Here is a 20,196-nt window from a genome sequence, read left to right as displayed (position 1 = left end):
ACGGTGGCCAATGAGGAGGATTGTGTGGAATTTACTTGTGTCTGAGGGACCTGAAGGTGAAGGTAGGCAGAGATGAAGACAGAGCTACTCATCTGTTTAAAGCTCTCACTGATGTTTTAATCCTTTCACACATGGTTTTGTGCAGAAGGCAGTTCTAACCCAGTGGGGAATTTTCTATATCTCCTCGTGTGTGTTCCTGCATTACTGGTGTGTGTCCTCGCTCTGACTGTCTGCCTCTGGAGGTGAGTCCATATGACAGCTTTCAGCTCTCCTGTGTGTCAGTCTTGCTGGAGGTGATGATAAATGAAGACGGTGTAGCAGCAGCGTTGGTGCATGAGGGCAGATTCAGTTGGGTCAGACGACTGATTTTGATGTGTGGACACATTTATTTATCATTAATTGGTTCTACAACACAGAGTTCCGTGGTTGTACACAATACTTGTTGTAGGGGTGTATTTCAGTAGCTGAAAGGGTTTTTTAAGCTGATATTTTCCATCTTTAGAATGAGTTGGGTTTTCACACCTACAGTGCTGCTACTTCATGTTTTCTCCTCAGCACATCTCAACACTTAATGAACGTGTCAGCTCATTTTGTTCTGTAACAACTATCACAACAAGATCAAATGCTGTTAAAGTGCAGCAACTTTTCCACTCTCAATTTTCTTTGACCTACACAGATTATCGTCACCGTTTTTGCATGATTATAGTGTTCATTTTGGACAAAAAATGATTTTCCAAAAATCTGAGTTGCAAAAAAAGTTGACCTGAGTGTCGTGAATCTGAGTGATACCACAGAAACCCACAAGTCAGGGGGAAGGGTGCAGAAACAATCTCACACTTTTTTGCCTGTCTAAATGTTCTGGTAGAGTCATTGTCACAAACTGAGTGATTTTGAAAGAAGGAAATTAGATAATTAGGCTCAGGCCATGAAGATCCTTGATTACTCCAGAGTACAAGCTCGGTCAGAGATCACCCAAAGACATCTGAAAGAATCCCAGGAAGAGGTATTTATTGGGCTGATGAGCCCAAGATATGGGGGTCTGTTTAGAGGACACCAACCTCTGCATGTCACATCTCCTTAGTGGGAATTATGGTGGTGGCAGGTGTGGTCGCTTCTCTGCAGCAGGTCCCCTCAGGATTGAGAAGGCAGAAACCTGAATGCAGCAAAACAAACATGGAAAATCTCAGGAGGATGAATCTGTTTTAGTCTGCAGGATGGATCTGAATTTAGAGGAGATTCCAGCAAAGCGGAGACCTGAAGCATGTAGAGACACTTTAAACTGGTTTTAAAACAAGAAGGTGAATGTGGGGAAAATAATTTGAGCATTTGATTGTACAAACAACTGCAGAGTACAACAACCATGTGTAGACATGCAAACCTGATCAGGAAGCATCGACACATTGTATCTGTTTCCCTCATAGTTGTCAAACGGGCCAAATGTGGGAAGCAATGCAATTAGATTTGGCCCGCAAAGTCATAACAAATGACTATTAGAGCTGCCCCGCCGGTATTATCGTCTAAAGCACATGCACTGTTAATACTACAAATCCCAGAACGCTCTGCTGGTGTTTTTGTGCAAATATCCACATTCCACAGCAGTCGGGGGTGGTAATGCACCAATTTGTTGCTTGCCAACTACCAAGAAAACCCACAAAGAAATAGTAACCTTATAAGCTAATGCTAATACTAGCACCGCGCTACCCCTCTGAAAAATTCCAAAAAGAAAGGCAGAAAACAGCATCTTTCTGGACAAATGGGAGGCAGAATATCTGTTTACATGTGTAAATGATGGGCCTGTCTGTATCGTATGTGGAGCCAATGTGGAGTACAAGGAGGACAACATCAGATGACACTATAAAACGCAACACCAAGACAAACACAAGGACCTGGCCATGACTCAAAGGCACCAGAAAGTAGAAGAGATGAAAGACATTACATTTATAATTAGCATGTGGAAAAAGATTATCGTTGAAATTTAATTCAGAAGGCTGCAAACACAAAGAGTCATACAATTTTTATTTAAGAAATGAATGCCAGTGATGTGTGTGTTTTATTTGAATTTTGATTTTGCATGTGTGAAATGTTAAGTTATATATTGTATAGTGTTTAGCTTTGCTGGTTTGGTGTTCAGTTGTTAAGCAAAACTAGTTTGGGTCCATATCAAAAGGTTCATTGTTATATCTGAAGGAAGATTTTTTTCCCAATAATTATTAATGTTGGTCCGCGACTTTGTCCCATTTTTGGCCCACTGGGTATTTGACACCTCTAGTTTAGCTGGTCAACATTAATTCCTTCTAGTTTTTTTCCACGATACTTATTAATTGTGCATAGAAAGTGAAATAAAGGAAAATATGAGGGAGAAATACTTTCTACTCTGATTTCCTGTGATTTGATTTGCTGATTAAATGGTTGCATTTGAGTCCATGAAAAGTTCTGTCTCTTCAGAAAACACATGTTGTCAAAGAATCCAGTAGAGGATCAGTTTGAACCTGGTTCAGGAGGGGAGGTCAGTGGTTATTCATATATTTTAGAAGCTTTAGTGCTTTACTTCTGTCCCTCAGGAAGCACGTACATTTAGTGTCACGTCTCTTGTCTCTGCAGGTGACCACAGAACCACAGATGAGAACAACCAGAAGTACAGAGAACAGGAAGAGGAGTCGCTACGTGGAGAGGCTCAATTCAATCTACGGTCTATAGGCCATCAGAACAGAACGGCCGTTTGAGGGGTTAAATACTAGTTACAAGAACAACGGTGGTTTTTTTCCTTTTCTGTCTTAAATATTTATGCTTTTCTGTATTTTGATTGAAATTTACTTAGATTGCTGTCATTAAAGGGTTCATGTAACATAGAATCAGTTTATTGATTCAAAGTTCCACCTCTGTTGAAGCAGCAATAAAAAAGTACAGCTGAACAGGTCTGAGTCCGGCTTCTGGTCCACACGTGGTTCTGTTCACTGACATTAGCGTTTTCTCAGTGGGAGAAATCTGAGCGTGCTGATCATGTCCTCAATGTAACTAAGTGGACTATACCTTGTGTGCTTGAGCCCTCCTTCAGCTCTCCCTCAGGTTTTCCCTGGCTGGGCTTGGTTCTCCTCCTTAGTGCCGATGGCTGATTAAATAAATGAGCGTTCTCATCAAGACTCATCAAGTTTTTGCAGCTACAGTGAAATCAGAGTCCAGCACTCACAGAGACTCAGCAGAATCCTTGTGTTGTGAAGGTTTTTGGGGCTTTTAGGAGGGAAGGATTTTGAGGCCAAATTTTGGGAGGATTTGATCACCCTAGACATGAAAGTAATGCTTCAAGTCGGCTACTGAAACTACTGCAAGCTAATTGCTCTATATATGATTATGCACTGGATGTTTGGGCCCCAGCTGCTGACTCCAAGTGGAATGATCCAGCAGTACAAGAAGGTTTTTTCCAAAAGGTTGATTGATCCATTTCAGGATGAAGCAGCTGCCAGAGATGAGCCTGTTGACCTGCACTACTTGGTTCCCTTAGCCACAAGGTTGGATAATCCTTTTAGAGAGTGGTGAGAGAAGCCTTCCCATTTGTGCCTCTGCTGCAAACTGTTGACAGATCCTCCCTTCTTCCTGCCCACTCAGCAGTTTACCAATCCTAGCTCCCAGCCCTCAGCTGGGGCAGTTAAGAGGAATCATACAGCTTGTTAGAGAGGTCAACAGCCAGAGAGTTGCTGGCACCTTCAGGCAAATGAGTGTATATACCGCTCTCAAAAAGCTCATTTTTGTTCTGCTTGCCTTGCCAAGAGAATCTGGCTGGCCGGTGAATGTTGGAGTGATGGTCAGCACCGTCTCTCCCCCTCCCAACCCCCCCCCCCCAGTCCAGAATACACTATCTATTAGAAACCAGAACTAGTTAGTGCCTGCACTCAGTGACTCCGGGCCAAGAATAACCTAAATATATTTAGGCCTGAACCTGGGATGTAACTGATTTGATCAACTTTATTAATCCCAGAGGATACATTTGTACATACAGGTACAAATATTTACAACGTCTGAGGAAGCAAGAAGGTGCACAAACCAAGAGGTGCCCACTAATAAGAAATGCATCTTTTCTCCAGTGTATGAAGACAGCATGTCAGACAGACAGTTCTATCATACTTAGCTTTTATGTGTTTGATTCATTTATTTTTTTAAATATTAGGATTGTTGTGGAGAGGATAATCATCTCAATAGCATTTGTTTGGTCTTTACTGCCCTCTACAGGAATGTAGTGGTATTGTCAGCTAGTTGAGTTCTAGTCAGGTCATTACCTAAACTTTAAAGGGCTCATTGTCAAAGCAGAACAAGGCCATGCCTGCCGGATCCCACGATCCATCAAGAAGGACAGAGACTGATCTATGAACATCCATGAAGGAGCATGTCGCCATAGTGACACGTCACGCAGCAACTTCCATAGAAATGAGCGAAGGCTCCGCCCCCAACGCGGCAGTCACGTGTTTGTACCTTCTTCTTTTTCACGTTATGGCTACAGCAGTTACTTGCTGCCACCTAACGTATCGGGGTACACACTACAAGCTGTTCTGCAGACTAGGGATATAATATAATTCTATGATCATTTACGCTTCTCTTTAAAAACAAATATGTATGTATATTTCACAGCTGCTGTCTGTGCTACTTGTCTGCTTCCTGCCCTGTTATTTTTAACCGACAGTCATATCCTCTGTATTTGAAATCAGATTTGTTTGGAATTGTTTTTCTTCGCTAAAGAAAACTTTAACGACTGACAAGGCACACAAACATCCTGCTTTTTCAGTCACCATGACTAAATGTTTGTTTTCCAAAGTCCAGTCTGCAATCAGAAATAAAGGCCGCTTCCATGAAGACAGGGAATGGCAGCAACAGATTAAGTTGGGTTTTTTCAGTCACGGGTTACGCCCATTACATTCCCAGAGGGTTTACATGCCATAGATAACTGTGTTATACTGAGAAGGCAGCTGCCGTCAAATACACAATGGACTTCTTGTGAGAGCAGCAGGGTTTTACCAGTGTGTCTTGAATAGAAATTTTCTCTGATGCTGAAGCTACAATTAAACAACTGACGTTTTCTTCCTAAATGTCACTGGTGGATTTTGTGGAGTTTTGGTTTTAAGTCTCTCTTTCCATTGAGGATTTCAAAGTCTATAAATTTATGATCATTAATATTGATATTATGATCCAACAATTTGAAAATTACAACTTTATTATTTCACAATGGCTCATATATGGCTCAATGGCTCATAAAGCAAAGGATGCCAACAAACTCATTAAAAAGGCAGGGTCTGTTGTTGGCTGTAGACTTGCAAACTTAGACGAGGTGTTGAGGGACAGGATGGTGTTGAAACTGCGGACAATCATGGACAGTCCCTCCCACCCCCTCCATAACACAGTGGACAAACTGAGAAGCAGCTTCAGCAGCAGACTCCTGCAGCCTCGCTGCTCTAAGGAACGGGACAGGAAGTCATTCCTGCCGTCCGCTATCAAACTGTATAACTCATCCTAACCCAGCCAATAACAATAACTGTGTAATGTTTATGTTGTAATTTTATTTCTATTTTATTCTGTATTTATGTATATATGCTTATAATATGTATATATTATATATATATTAAAAAATCTCTTCCTCGCCCTCCTGGGCGGTGCCTCCTTCCTTCAGACTCGGGTCCTCTACCAGAGGCCTGGGAGTCTGAGGGTTCTGCGCAGGATCTTAGCTGTTCCTAGGACTGCACTCTTCTGGACAGAGATCTCTGGTGTGGTTCCTGGTATCTGTTGGAGCCATCTACTCAGGTTGGGTGTTACTGCCCCTAGTGTCCCGATCACCACTGGGACCACTGTTGCCTTCATGCCCCACATTCTCTCCATCTCCTCCTTCAGCCCTTGGTACTTCTCCAGCTTCTCGTGTTCCTTCTTCCTGATGTTGCTATCACTCAGGATTGCTACATCTATCACCACCACTGGCTTCTGGTGTTTATCCACCACCACTTTGTCAGGCTGGTTGGCCACCACCATCTTGTCAGTCTGGATCTGGAAGTCCCACAGGATCTTGGCCTGCTCGTTCTCCACCACTTTCGGAGGTGTCTCCCACCTGGTCCCTGGGACCTCCAGCCCATACTGCAGATGTTCCTGTACACTATGCCAGCCACCTGGTTATGCCGTTCCATGTATGCCTTGCCTGCCAGCATCTTGCACCCTGCTGTGATGTGTTGGACTGTCTCAGGGGCATCTCCACACAGGCTGCACCTGGGGTCTTGTCTGGTATGGTAGACCCTGACCTCTATTGCTCTGGTGCTCAGGGCCTGTTCTTGTGCAGCCATGATTAGTGCCTCTGTGCTGTATTTTCACTTACTAGTCCCCGGCCCCCTTCCTTTTGCTTTGTGTACAGCCTCAGGACACTGGACTTAGGGTGAAACCCTCCGTGCATGGTGAGGAGCTTCCGTGTCTTGATGTCAATGGCTTGTATCTCTTCCAGTGGTTAGGGTATTATGCCAGCAGGGTATCTGATTACTGGCAGGGCGTAGGTGTTTATGGCCTGGATCTTGTGCTTACCATTCAGCTGACTTCACCTGTCTTAACCTCTGCAGGTATTTGGCTGTGGCTGACCTCCTAGCTGCCTCCTCATGGTTACCATTTGCCTGTGGGATCCCCAGGTATTTGTAACTGTCCTGCACATCTGTGATGTTCCCTTCAGGTAGTTCAACCCCGTTAGTTGCGATCACCTTTCATACAGCTTGATGTCGTCCATGTAGAGGAGGTGGCTGACGGTTGTTCCACTTTGGAACTGGTACCCATAGCCACTCTTGGTGATGATCTGGCTGAGGGGGTTTAGGCCTATGCAGAACAGCAGGGGGGACAGAGCATGTCCTTGATATATGCCACATCTGATGCTCACCTGCGCAATTGGCTTTGAGTTGGCCTCCAGAGTCATGTTCCACAGCTTCATGGAGTTCTGGATGAACTCTCTTAGTGTCCTGTTGATGTTATACAGCTTTAGGAACTCTAGTATCCATGTGTGTGGCATTGAGTCATAGGCTTTCTTGTAATCAATCCAGGCAGGCCTATGCCTTTCTGTGCTCTGCTCATGTATTGATCCATGTGCCTGCTGATCTTAGCCGCTATGATGACTGATAGGAGCTTCCATGTGGTGCTGAGGCAGGTTATGGGCCGGTAGTTGGACGGTATTGTGCCCTTCTGGGGGTCCTTCATTATGAGGACTGTCCGGCCTTGGGTTGGCCACTCTGGGTGGTCCCCTGATGTTAGCAGCTGGTTCATTTGTGCTGCCAGGCGTTCATGGAGTGCAGTCAGCTTCTTAAGCCAGTAGGCGTGGATCTTATTGGGCCCTGGTGCTGTCCAGCTCTTCATTTTTTTTCTGTCTCTTTACTCTGCCTACGCTGCTACTATAATTCAATTTCCCCACGGGGATGAATAAAGTTCATCTTAATCTTAATCTTAATTTTGGACACTCCCAGAAATAATCCTTTCTTTCCTGCTAGCTGCACTCAGGAAGTGAAATCTATTTTTCTCACAAAGGCAATTTATAAACTCAAATGGAAACCCCCCTGATTTGACTTGTGAACCTTTCAGAGTGGATTTAATGAAACTTGTGAGAAAAGAAGAATAACCTTCAACCAGCTGGCATAACAGATAAAATTAGTAGGTTTGTGTTGCCCATTATTTAATCTGCTCTGGAGTCTGTGTGTCATGAAGGGCTTCAGAAAACAGCAGAACAAAAACAGCAGAAGAGTATTTGTCAAGCTTTTATACATATAGTGATGCTGATCATAGTACTTGTATGAGTAGCTGCCACAAACTAGCATCAAAATAAGTAGTCATAGGAATCAAGTAGAATAGGTAAAAACGGAATTAAAGCTACATTAAAATGGTAGTGTGGGTGCAGCATAAACAAAACCTCAAATATTATTACGGTACACAAGTAGAAGTAAAAAAAATGTAAAAAGCTTGAAAAACTAAATACCAGTAATGTCAAACATAAAGAGAAAAAACAACCTAAATGTAAAAGCTATTGGAAAACAAATGTACAATGAACATTGTTGAACTTCCATTTTTCCAGATTAACAGAATGCTTAATGTCAAAATAAATTAATAGAGGTTTCTCTTAACTTCAGGTTTCTTAGATACCGGTACCTTGTACTCCATGTAAAATTATGTTTATTTTCAGGTCTAATTTCTTCTCGACCTTCAGTAACCTACATGTAACTGCTGTAGATTCTACGGTTATTGAAACCTGTGAAAGGGTTAAACGTGAACCAAACCAGAGGAATCACTGCAAGCTTCATCTCAAAGGGAGGCAGGTTCCTAAAGACAAAGTTTCATTAATTTGAACATCAAAAATATACAAAATGGAGACAAAACAAACAGCATGAAACACACAAATAACTCATACCACTTCTATTCCTGCTGGAACTTCTCTAGTGGTTGTGCTGGCCATTGTTTGGACTGCTTGCCAGGGCCTGAGTAATGGTATGCTTCATAGACATGTACATGTTACTTTGATTGTATCATATATACTTATATTTACTTGAGCTTGTGTAGTGTTGTTGTAAATTTTACCTGTTAAGTTTCCCAGATGTGCAGAGGAACCGGATCACACCCGCAACAACAATAATTGAAATTAAAAGGCCAAACAAGATCCAACAATCTGTACAATGACCTGTAGATGACATGATTCAAGACATTATAATGTCAGAGTAAATGGTGACACTTTAAGCTAATACCCAGTACAAGTGTGTTTCCGGTAGGTTCTAATTCTCCGGGCATCTGTGTGCCAGGCTCGGTGCACAGTAATGCATGAATCCATACGTGTCACCATTTCAAAAAAGGTTGTGAGGACCAGCTGATGCAGATGCTTAAAACATCATGCTGCTACAACTAATCAATCTAAAATAACTGTGTTTCAATACATTATTAAATTGAAGCTGAATTATTGAAACAGAAATCTTTTTAATCAGCAAAGATGTCTCAGACACAGAATTTAACCAAGTTTTCAAAAGGCAGAACATCTGTGGCAGAAAGAGGTTTTACCAGTTAGAAACATGTCACCAGATATGCAGGATGATCACACAGATCCAAAGGTTGCTTTTTTCAGTATTGCACCCTTTAGGGACGTCACTTCCACCTCAACGTTTACAATAATTACATTCAATTCTGGGAATATTCACGTGTGTGTAGATATGGTCAACTAGATTAGCAGGAATAGTGCATGTTGTTTAAAGTTCCTGTCATGTTTCTGGGTAAAAGACTGTCTAAAGCTCTATGAGCTTCAGGGCCTGGGTGAGTTCTCCGCTGTGTTCATGTCAAACACAGAATAAATGGAAACTCCACAGTGGAAATAAAAGCTGAAGACTGTAAACCAAAGCTCACCTGCATTATTGTGGACATACAGGCGGCCGTACTTTGAGCCATATTCGTTAGAAGCCTCACACTGGTAAAGGCCATTCAGGGACGCATCCATGGTCAAGAACTTAAGTCTTCCATCTTTAACAGTGACAGACGACTCTGGCCATGAGCCATCAATCCTGAAAACATCAAAATAAACCTCAATATTGAAACAAGAGACCAGAAAAATAATGGCAACTGAGGAGTTCAATTAAAGTTACATTTTGCTTTCTCTTATACAAATAGACGTACCAATATTTGAATATAACACAATTAATCTTAAATGTTTCAGTTATCTTGTGATGGTGATTGAAGAAATGTGATACTTTGACAGCTCTAATTTGTTAATGACATGTACCATTATTATTATTATTATTATTATTATTATTATTATTATTATTATTATTAGAGGTAGAGAATTGTAATTGCTGGGTCATCATGCCGTGGGGATCATTTCCAGTCCGTCCTCATACCTTAAACGCCTCAGAGTGTTCTGAGCAACAATGATTGTGATGCCATCCTTTAGTTTCACAGACCCACAGTCACATTCATAACCCACTATCTGTTCCAATATCGCTCTGACCACCACTCTGGTCTTAAATGGATAACTCGTACCAAAAGGTTCAGAAGGAACAGAGGACATTGATTGCCTGAACCAAGCTGAGCAACAGACAGCAGAGCAGCACCTACTGGTGCTGAACAGGTAATGTTAACCCTGTAAAAATGCACAAATACTGGGGGGCAGACCATGATGCCCCAGCACAAATGTCCCACAGGAACCCCCCTTCAGCATAAGCATGTGAAATAACATCACCCAACTAATGTGACAAACGAAACATATAACCAAGCTTTGCCTTGCAACTGCAGACAAAAAGCTGAGAGTCAGACCTCCTCAGATGCTGAGTACTTGTCAAACAGACACATAATGACCTAACTGGACATGAGCAGCTTGTCTCACTCTGTCTGAGAATAGGAGACAGGATGAACCCACCTCCAGTACTTAATGGACTGAGGACTGAGCACCTTAGATAAAAAGGCAGGGTAAGGCCAGAGTAAACTCCCCAAGCTAAGGTAAACAGTCATTACTGACAAAGAGAGCACACATATGGCAGAACGGAGAGCAAGAAGAAAAGCAGGTTTGATTGGAAGCACAAGAACAGGGTCTGAAAGCCATTAAACAGACCAAAAGAGAGTAGCTAGAGCTTGGAGTAAAAGGTTAAGGTACAAGAAACAATGAAAAGGTGCAGATCAGTGAGTGACAAAAGCCAAAGAGAACAGTGCCCTTGCGTCGGGAGAAGTGCTGACCTCAGGAGGAAAGAGAAAGAAACAAAATATTCTCAGGAAAATCCCGATTCTTAGGTCTTATGAGCACGGGCTACCACTGGCAGATCTGAAAAGAAGAAAAGATCTGATGCTGGTGAGCTGATCAACAAGGGCTTCAAATCCTCCAGATCAGCTGCAGGTGTGGCGGTTCCACAATGAGCAGTTCTTTCCCAGTAGGGAAAGCACAGGGCAAACACACCAAAACAAACACTAAAGGCACCTCAAACACAAGATTATGAAAGTACCTCCCTCTCAACGGCACCGCCTGGCGCCTTACCCGGCTTGTCCTGGTCAAAAAGCTCTCAGCAGCCCCTCATCCAGGATGTGGTGCTGAGGAAGCCACGACTGTTCCTCTGGACAATAGCCCTCCCAGTCAACCAGGAACTGGGGGCCTCGTTCCCGTTGACGGACATCCAAGATACGTCAAATGGCATATGCAGGGCCGCTGTCAATAACGTGTGGGGAGGAGGAGATCGGAAGGAGGGACAAGATCAGAAACCGGTTTCAGTACAGATGGAAGGTGGGATGCAGCTTGTGGGAGGAGGAAACTTAAGGTGCACAGCAGAGGGGTTCACAATCTGATTCACTTCAAAGGGGCCGATGAAATGAGGAGCCAGTTCACAAAGGGGAGGTGGTCAAAAGTGTGTGAACAGCTACACACTTTGGCCTGGCCAACAGGAGGGGCCCAGAGTTCTGCCCCGATTGTCCTGCTTCTGGGACTGCCGAGAGTTTCGCAAGCGGCCAAACACTATCAGAGCGCCATACGTTGGCTTGCACAGAGGCAATGCAGCCTCATCCTCCTGAACATCAACCCCAGGGGGCTGATCCCCCAGGGTAGCCATGAAGGGAGACACCCCAGTGACGGTGGACACAGGAGTTATGGGCACAGTCCACCAAAGCCAATAAAGAACTCCAGGAGACAGGCTGTCCTGCCGAGACACAGGATGACAGGTGAGTCGGGAGGAATGTCCTCACTGCAGAACATCTTAGCAAACTGACTCAGAACAAAAAGCCGGTTGAGAGAAACATCACTGGAACCTGGGTCAGTCTGGACCAGGAGGCAGCACACACAAAACAGGAGGGGCCAGGTTCTTGACAGGAAGGGACCTGGTCAGTAAGGTCCGTGTGGTCTCATTGGGAAAGGACGGCACTGACCCCGATGTCTGAAGCATCTACCCCCACGATGAACTGGTGGCTGGGGTCCAGAGGGACAGGAGGTGAACAAGGACTTTAAATGGATGAATGCTCTTCAGCCACTGGAACGGCTTGAGGGTAGATGTCAGACACGTCAAAGTAGCCACCACCTTGCTGTAGTCTCAGATGAATTGACCGTAGAAGTTTGTGAAGCCAAGGAAACGCTCAATGTACATGAAAAGGAATCTATTTAGCATATCCCTCAGCACATCGATGAACAAGGACTGGAGGCATTGTTAGACCTAAAGGCATAACCTGGTAAACCAAGTGGCCAAGAGGCTTATCGAAAGCCGTCTTCCACTCGTCTCATTCTTGGATACAGATGAGGAGATGGCACTCCTCAGATCAAGCTTGGTGAGAAATTGTGCCTCATGAACGGTGCCAGAGTTAGGGGATATTTATTCTTCACCGTGATCTCATTCAGGCCCTGGTGGTCACTCTACCACCGCAGAGGACCATCCTTCTGCTGCATGAAGAAAAGCCCCACTTCCACAGGTGAGGATGAAGGGCAGATCAACTCAGCTGCCAGAGAACCCAAGAATCCCTTAATCACCATCAACAAGTCTCAGATAACCAACTCTGCCAAAAGAAAGAAAAGACTCATTTTGGACCCATTTGCTGGTTTGTCCACAAACCTCTTTCACACTGACTGATGGACAAGACAAGTCGTTGCCATACTCTGCAGGCCATTGTGGCTGGTATATTAGGTAGGATGGGATGGGATGATCCTTTATTTGAGCCATAATTTGAAATTTTGGACTTTGTACTAACAAAGAAAAAATCACAATACTTTCAACATCTCAGTGTCTTTGAGCCTTTTCTTCTCAACTGACATGTAAGATAAAAACACACTAAAGGTCTAAACTGTTTAACTTCAAATACAGTAACTGCATTTAAATAACTAATACATTTAAACTATCTGAAGGTAAATCATGAAATATAACACATAAATAAATAAAATGAACAAAGGACACAACAACTACAGGATGAAGGGCCTGCAACAACGGGAGCACTGAACGAAAGAGAAGATGTGCAGAAAAGCTATTTACAATAGTGCTATTTAGGAATGAGCCATGTTTATCCATTTGCAGAAGTGAACATTGTTTCACATGTGTGAATGTATTCTTGCACATATATTATTGCATAGCTTTAACACGTCTTAATGAACAGTTATTATCACACAGGTTTTTAATGTAATTATTGCACATCTGTTCATATACATGTTAAACTTCAACACTCCAGTTTAAATGTGCTTATTGTGGTGTTGGACAGCAGACCTCAATTCACAGAGACACAAGGTGCCTGCACCACACAGAGTCAATTTTAAGGTGGAATCATTATGGTATGTCAATTTATTTTTGGTTTCCAAAGTAAGAAACTAAAAGAGGACGAGCTGGAACTTGTCCCTACTTTCATAGTGCAGGGATTTATGATCCAGGTCATGGTCACAACGTAGTTTATATAAAGCCTCAAGAATAGGCTACGAGGGCATTTATTCATCCAAGTCCATAGTGACGGTGAGAGTGAGGCTGAACCTGATCAGCCATTATCAATACTGGCCTTTTTCATCAGACAGGAACAAGGTTTTTCTTTGAGAGAAATGAACAGATGTTGGTTGCAACCACTCTACCTGGTCCAGACAATCTCTGGCTTTGGCTTGGCAGCAGTGTCACAGGAAAAAGAACCATCTGGTTGCTCAGTGATATTCACTTCAGAGGGAGGAACTATAAAAACAAAAAGGCTGTGTTATTGCTGCAAGTAAAAACATAGAGTTCATTTCAGAACAATGGATCACCCTTTGCATGGCTTCCCTCTGGACTGAGGCACGACATGTACCCTATTTACTAATTATGCTATATTTACTTAATTACTATGAGGTGTGAAGAACTTCTGTCTTTTTAAAAAGTGACATATAACAACTGTTATTATTTATTGTGAGTGTAGTAGAAAAGTCAAAGGATAAATGTGTTGATGCATTGCCAACTCTTCAGACTTCATTTATGCTGTGATTGCACTAATAATACTGTAAATCCATGTTGCCACTCAGCTGTGACATGTGTGTAGTGACGTCACATGAGTTAGGGTGTAAAACATCCCACACATATAAGGGAACATACGGGTCGTGTTATCTGCTTCATCACTCACTGTACAAACAAAGGCGCTGTTGAGAGCAGCTGCCCTTTTTCCGTTAACTGTCGTTTATCTGCACCTGCCACTGAATAAAACGGTTGTTGGAGTTCGTTACTTATCTACACGTTACTTTTTCATGGTATTTCAAGGACACAAAGCTGACGGATATATCTGTTTCCTTTTTTAACTGATGTTGCGAAACCACAGGAAACGGTTGGAGGCGTTAGAGATAAATTAACACGTATTTTACATGTATAGTAAAAAATAAGCCAGCCAGGACTGCAGCTCACCGTGTTCCCTAATTTGACAGGAAACAAAGTAAAAACTCAAAAGATTTCACAGACTTTAGCTTAGTTCTCTTTACAGTGTAATATACATGTGGCTCAGGACTACAACACGGTCTCATATTCATTTTTAAACATCTGTACTTGTTTTAGCCATTAAATAATTTTTCACAAAGGCACCAGAAGGTTCTCTAGAAGAACATGATGGTCCACTTAATAGGTTCAAGGAAAAGAAAAACAAAGGGATGCATTAGTAAATACATGGTCATTTGCACAAAGTTTTAATGTCTCTGAAGCACAACAAGCTTGAAGTACTGTCTCAAGGCTGACCTGTGCTCGTTGGGCTTTAAGGCTCTTGTGCATGTATTTATCCAAATATGATGTTTGGTCTATTTCTGAAACAACAGAGTGGAATCTGCCATATTTTTAAATATTGATTCACCATAATCCACAGATACAATGACATTAATCTCCTCCAAAATGTAATCATTTGACAGCCCACTGTAAATCTGATTAAAAGAAAAATTAAGACATTTTAAAAAGGAGAGAGGTTTATTTGTAGCGATTTGAAGATTTATTTTACCACAACTGGAAGCTTCTCTGCATCTAACACAATAAACAGAACATGTTCAGTTCTTTTACTACACTGTTCCTATCTTCACAATGTGAGGTAACAGTGTGAGTGAGAAATTGGTGTTTAGAGGAATATTAATACTCACAGTAAATCTGTATGGTGAAGGGCAGAGTTTGGTCTTTAGTGGCTTTACTGGTGACGACACACTGGACCAACTGTTGATCGAGTTTTCTGGATGGGACTCCAACAAGTGAGCCAAAGGTAGTTTCTGTTCCATTGTGGTGCCTAATAGCATTGCTAATAGTTGTGAGATTCCCTGGTAAATTACCAAAGAGCCAAGACACAGTTGCAGGTGGTTTGGAACCAGCAGCTGTGCAGGTAGCGAGGGAAACCTCCTTATCACCCAAAACAGGATGATTGTCAACTAGGCTTGAAACCGGAGGCACTAGAAGGATCACAGTTCACACCAATGTTAAACAAGTCACTTCAGACACTGACTTTCACTCTCTGGCTCCTTTCACACATGCACTCTATTCCTGAAGTCGTGCACCAGATGATCGTTTACTACACTGTATTCTGGTTCATGCACCCACCATTATGATCACTGAGAGGGGACTCTTGAATTGACATTGAATTGTAGCTAGTTGGTTCAGTTTCAGAATTTTCTGGTGGAGCTGATGTTGAAGCAAACACAGCTCTAAACATTCTCTGGAGTGCACATGTGAGAGAGGCTTCAGACACACAAATATACATACCAAAAACATTTAGAGATATCTTTTTCTCCGGAATTCCACTGGGGTACAAAGTGAAGGCACAAGTGTAGATTCCTTCATCCATCAATGTGATGCCGGACAGCTCCAAAGATCCATTTTTATCATCAATGTTTCCAATGAATTTGACTCGGTCACCATCTCCATTTATAACTTTTAGTCCAAATTCTGGCGTAATGGTAACGAATTCTGAATCCTGAGGGTGACCTCTAGTACGCCTCTCCCATGATATCTGAGCCACAGAGTCATCGGTGTCGATGACATTGCACAATAAGACACCTGTTTCTCCTTGAATGACCGATACGTCCCTTCCAACCACAGACGGGGCTGAAAGATAGAGATAAAAGTCTCATTCAAATCTTATTTAATCAGCAACACACAGGCTGAAATGGAAAATGTCTCATGAATTAAATTCAACAGTTTTTCCTTATTCCACCATAATCGGTTGACACAAAGACATGAAAATTCATCTGACTCGCAGCAACATTATGAACCGATGATTTAGACCAAAATAAAGAAATTCACAGACTAACTGGGAAAAGAATGCAACAGATATATATGTTTGTTTGCGAGGTGGGTGGGTGTGGGTTCACATGTCAGTGGTCTGGCAGGTGGTTTGGAAGAAGGAAGGTAATAAATTCACCTGGAATAATGAAATAAATATACTCTCGTTTCCGCATTCGAGTTGATGGCGCAGTGCTCTCTCACTCAGCAATGACGAAGAAGCGTTTGGAGTCACAATAATCTCCTCTTAACCGCTTTTCCCCTTTCGGGATAACGGGGAGGGTGCACATATATCGCCAGCTCGCCATGTGACCCGCTATCCGCGATGAGAACAAATTATATCTCCATCATCACAAAACAATAACCCCTAATCTCTACCAAAATACATCGTGGACCTACATTCATGGCTTCTACAGTCACAATAGCAAATAACAAGCTGATACCTCCGACAGTTGTTCCCAGGATCATCAGGAAGCCCACCGCAAATATGAAGATGTTGCGGAAAATACACATAATCAACCGACCATGGAGGAAACTTCTCTCGGTTTGTGCTTCTTTGTATTAGTACAGGGGAGGTCACGCCTTCGTCTGTGTGACGTCACTCTCCATGATAAACAGACGGAGAGCTTCACGTGCTCCACGATACGCAGTATAATAATAATAATAATAATAATAATAAATAATAATAATAATAATAATAATAATAATAATAATAATGTGGCGGGGTGGAGAGAGGTGTATCGGTTGACGACAACGCCACCTGGGGAATTTCACCCCAGGAATTAACCGGAGAACAAGCACACGCAGATAAGGTTCTATTCCAGAGGCAGAGACAGGATTGAGGGTTATGCACTACAATTTTATTAAATCCAACACTCAACAAAAAATGACGCAGCTATAAAAAAGTTAAATTAACAAAAGGGGTGGACAGGGCTGGGGCCTGTTGAGAATTGTCTTTATCTTGTTATGTGTTTCACCATATGTTTCTGTCTTCTCTTAGAAGTTAGGCAAGGTAGACTCATTAGCAAATGAAATAAAGAACAGAGACATTTGCAGGATTGTTGTTTGTTCTATTGTTATCTCAGGAGCCAGTCAGGCAGGAGCCAGTCAGGCAGGGGGTGTCAAACACTCATTGTAAATACGACATCAGGGGGGTTGATGATGATCACATTTGCATGAAGAATGGGATCTGGCCACTGGGAAAACAATGGAAGAGAAGAACTCTACCAACACCAAGTGGGACTGGAGGAAGAGGACGGGGACATCTCAGCGGGGGATCTGGATTGGATTGCATGGACATTGTGAATTTGCATGTGTGTGACTATAAAGGACTGGGCCAAGGGATAGTTAGGTGGTCAGACTTCGTGCCCTGACAATTAACTCTGTTGTTGCTAGGGTTATGAACTGGCCCGGAGCTCTGTAATATTTGTATCTGGAATTGGTTCTATTGTCAAATACATTTTGAAATTGGTACTTTTCTTCTCGAAGTCTTCATTCAACGAACACGCGGATCGGCAGCTACACTTGAAAGGTATCGCGATCCAACAGGCCCCACCTGCAGGTAAAACCCAATTAGGGGAGATAAACTAAAAACACCCGTGCTACTGCAAACAAAACCACACACGAGGGGGGTGATGAAAACGCCCTCCACCAGGGGTTGGGTCCCCGCCGTGGCCCGCAGCACCTGTCCACAAAGAAAAGGAACAATTAAATTTACAATGATAAACAATCAGACGCGACGAGCGCACACGCACACACACACCTCACACAGACAGGCAAATAAATGGTGACCAGGTCGTCTAAAAGAACACAACGTCAACCAAGAAACGAAAAGCAACAGTAAATATAAATTGATACAATTTACTTTAGGCAAAAGCTCCGTGGTCGCCTCGGCGGCACCACCACGTCTCAGCGCCGTTTCTCCGAGCAAAGGGGAGCGAGGGGAGAGGGAGAGAGCGAGAGAGAATCCCGAACCAAAGGACCGAGCCAAAGCAGCAGTGGGTCCAGTAAGCGAGGTCGTCCGTGCCGACTGTGTTTGATGGCGCCACCACTCCATGAGGGGTTCCCGCTGGGGCATCGCGACCCACCGACGCCAGCCGGCAGCCAACTGCAGCAAGAACAGCCCCGTTTACATTAATCGACTGAGTGGGGGAGTCAGTGACGCGCATTGCTGCGCCTTACCTGCCCAGGGTAAACTAGCGCGCGTGCCCTTACGGCAAAGCGTTCTAGGCGGAAGGAAGCACCAACCTTCTTGGCGCTGCCAGACAGTTTGTGAAACAGTTTGTTGGTCGAACCGCCCAGATAAGCCGCAACCCCGCCGTACCGTCGAAGGGGGAAAAGCCAGCTGGAGCCACTAAAGCCAGCTGGAGGCAGTGCCTTATATAAACCTTTTATCCCCAATAATAATAATAATAATAATAATAATAATAATAATAATAATAATAATAATAATACATCAATGAAGGCAGCAATACCTGTAGATGAATACAGGAGGGTGGGAGCAGAAAAACTACACAAGAAATAACATCACTGATCTACCAGGAGGAGAGGAGAGGAGAGGAGAGGAGAGGAGAGGAGAGGAGAGGAGAGGAGAGGAGAGGAGAGAGGAGAGGAGAGGAGAGGAGAGGAGAGGAGAGGAGAGGAGAGGAGAGGAGAGGAGAGGAGAGGAGGCCATGACCCAGTGGGGTGACAGAGGCCTGTCAGGTGATCATGTTTTGGACCCCATAAATGATCATTTGTCTGTCTAGGATAGTAACTGCAACTACAGAATTAGTGACATTAAACTTTTTAAAAGAGGAAGCTTGTAAGTCTAAGTCTGAGTGTGGAACCTGTTATTATTCCACAAGTATCATGATGGAGGCCTGACTCAAACCTGAATGTAATGATAACTGTCCCAGCTGGGAGTCCCCAGTAACCCTCTTCCTGGATACGTTCTTCCTGCTCTCTACGGGGGCTGAGCTGGGACACTTCATCCCAATGCTTCTGCTACTTCTTGTTCATCTCTGACTATATGTTTAATCTCATCTTTACTATATGTGACAGATTTTGATAGTTGTTCTTTTCTTGTTGCACTCTTGCCTCACCTACTCGACGTTTCATTGCCTGTAATTCCTCTGTGTGCTGGGACCTAAATGATTTTAGCCTCTACTTCTGCTCTCTTTGTTCCTTGTTGCTTATGTGATATCTCCAGTATTATATCTTGTCTAGATTCTGACTGGTTGTGTTTCATGCTGACCAATGCACGACCAGAATCTGACTCCACGAGGACATTACTTGGTCTGATTTCTCTTATCCAATACCATCTAGAGTCCACTGGCTCACCTGTGCACACCGCTAAATATTCAGTGATTCATTGGATTTGGATGCATCCATGTACACTTTGATAAACTGGCTGTAGTTTTTATCTGTAAAAATACAGCTTTTGGAGCTGGTTCATGAAATCTTGCTGTTTTACAAATGTGTTCTGTGGAGTGTTATATATTTAAAAATCCAATTTTAAACGTGCAAAACACTTCACATTATTTGCAAGATTTTAGCATGAATTTAACTTCATTCACTTCTGTCATCAGAGACTTTTGACTGTTTCACTTTTCTTTCTGGTGACTCCAGCGGTGTGTAGTTGTCTGTACCTTTGGTGTCATTTCTTGTCTCTGTAGGTGGTCGCACTCAAAACCACTGACCAGATCAGACTGGATGAAACAAGGTCAATGTGTTTGAAAAGAGAACTTGTCTGTAAAAAAGCCGACAGTTTTATCATAGTGGAGTAAAATAATCATGTGTAGACGTGCAAACCTGATCCGGAAGCATCAACACAAACTCAGTATTGCAACCAAAGGTGCATAAATACTCGGTTAAATTGAGTATTTGTTTAACCGCGAACATTGCATCTGTTTAGATGGTCAACATTAATTCTTCTAGGTTGTTTTTATGATGCTCATTTATCATGCAAAAATGATATAAAGGGAAAATATGAGGGAGAAATACTTTCTACTCTGATTTCCTGTGATTTGATTTGCTGATTAAATGG

The 20,196-nt window shown here is 42.9% G+C and overlaps 1 protein-coding gene and 1 long non-coding RNA gene across 4 annotated transcripts; one reads left to right on the top strand and one right to left on the bottom strand.

The window, feature by feature from the left end:
- Nucleotides 1-12: 12 nt before the first annotated feature.
- LOC130535354 (uncharacterized) lies at nucleotides 13-2,363 on the top strand. The gene is made up of 2 exons (XR_008953092.1): nucleotides 13-62; nucleotides 146-2,363. It is a non-coding gene; the product is annotated as an uncharacterized LOC130535354 (long non-coding RNA).
- Nucleotides 367-16,761, bottom strand: LOC130535154 (nectin-1-like). 3 transcript variants are annotated; one of them, XM_057050053.1, is made up of 8 exons: nucleotides 16,613-16,761; nucleotides 15,651-15,992; nucleotides 15,041-15,340; nucleotides 13,538-13,631; nucleotides 9,376-9,530; nucleotides 8,566-8,665; nucleotides 8,399-8,480; nucleotides 7,739-8,310 (listed from the first exon to the last, which is right to left on the bottom strand). In XM_057050053.1, exons 1-8 carry the CDS (start codon nucleotides 16,680-16,682, stop codon nucleotides 8,293-8,295), a joined length of 1,161 nt encoding a protein of 386 aa, XP_056906033.1. In that variant the 5' UTR covers nucleotides 16,683-16,761; the 3' UTR covers nucleotides 7,739-8,292. The 3 variants fall into 3 exon arrangements, with proteins under 3 accessions (XP_056906043.1, XP_056906033.1, XP_056906051.1); XM_057050071.1 differs by lacking the exon at nucleotides 15,041-15,340; XM_057050063.1 differs by lacking the exons at nucleotides 7,739-8,310; nucleotides 8,399-8,480; nucleotides 8,566-8,665 and adding an exon at nucleotides 367-1,153.
- Nucleotides 16,762-20,196: the final 3,435 nt, after the last annotated feature.

This window comes from Takifugu flavidus, chromosome 1, assembly GCF_003711565.1.
Source record: "Takifugu flavidus isolate HTHZ2018 chromosome 1, ASM371156v2, whole genome shotgun sequence".
NCBI lineage: Eukaryota > Metazoa > Chordata > Actinopteri > Tetraodontiformes > Tetraodontidae > Takifugu > Takifugu flavidus.
Note: the sequence above shows the minus strand (reverse complement) of the source record. Positions and strands in the feature narration are given on the sequence as shown.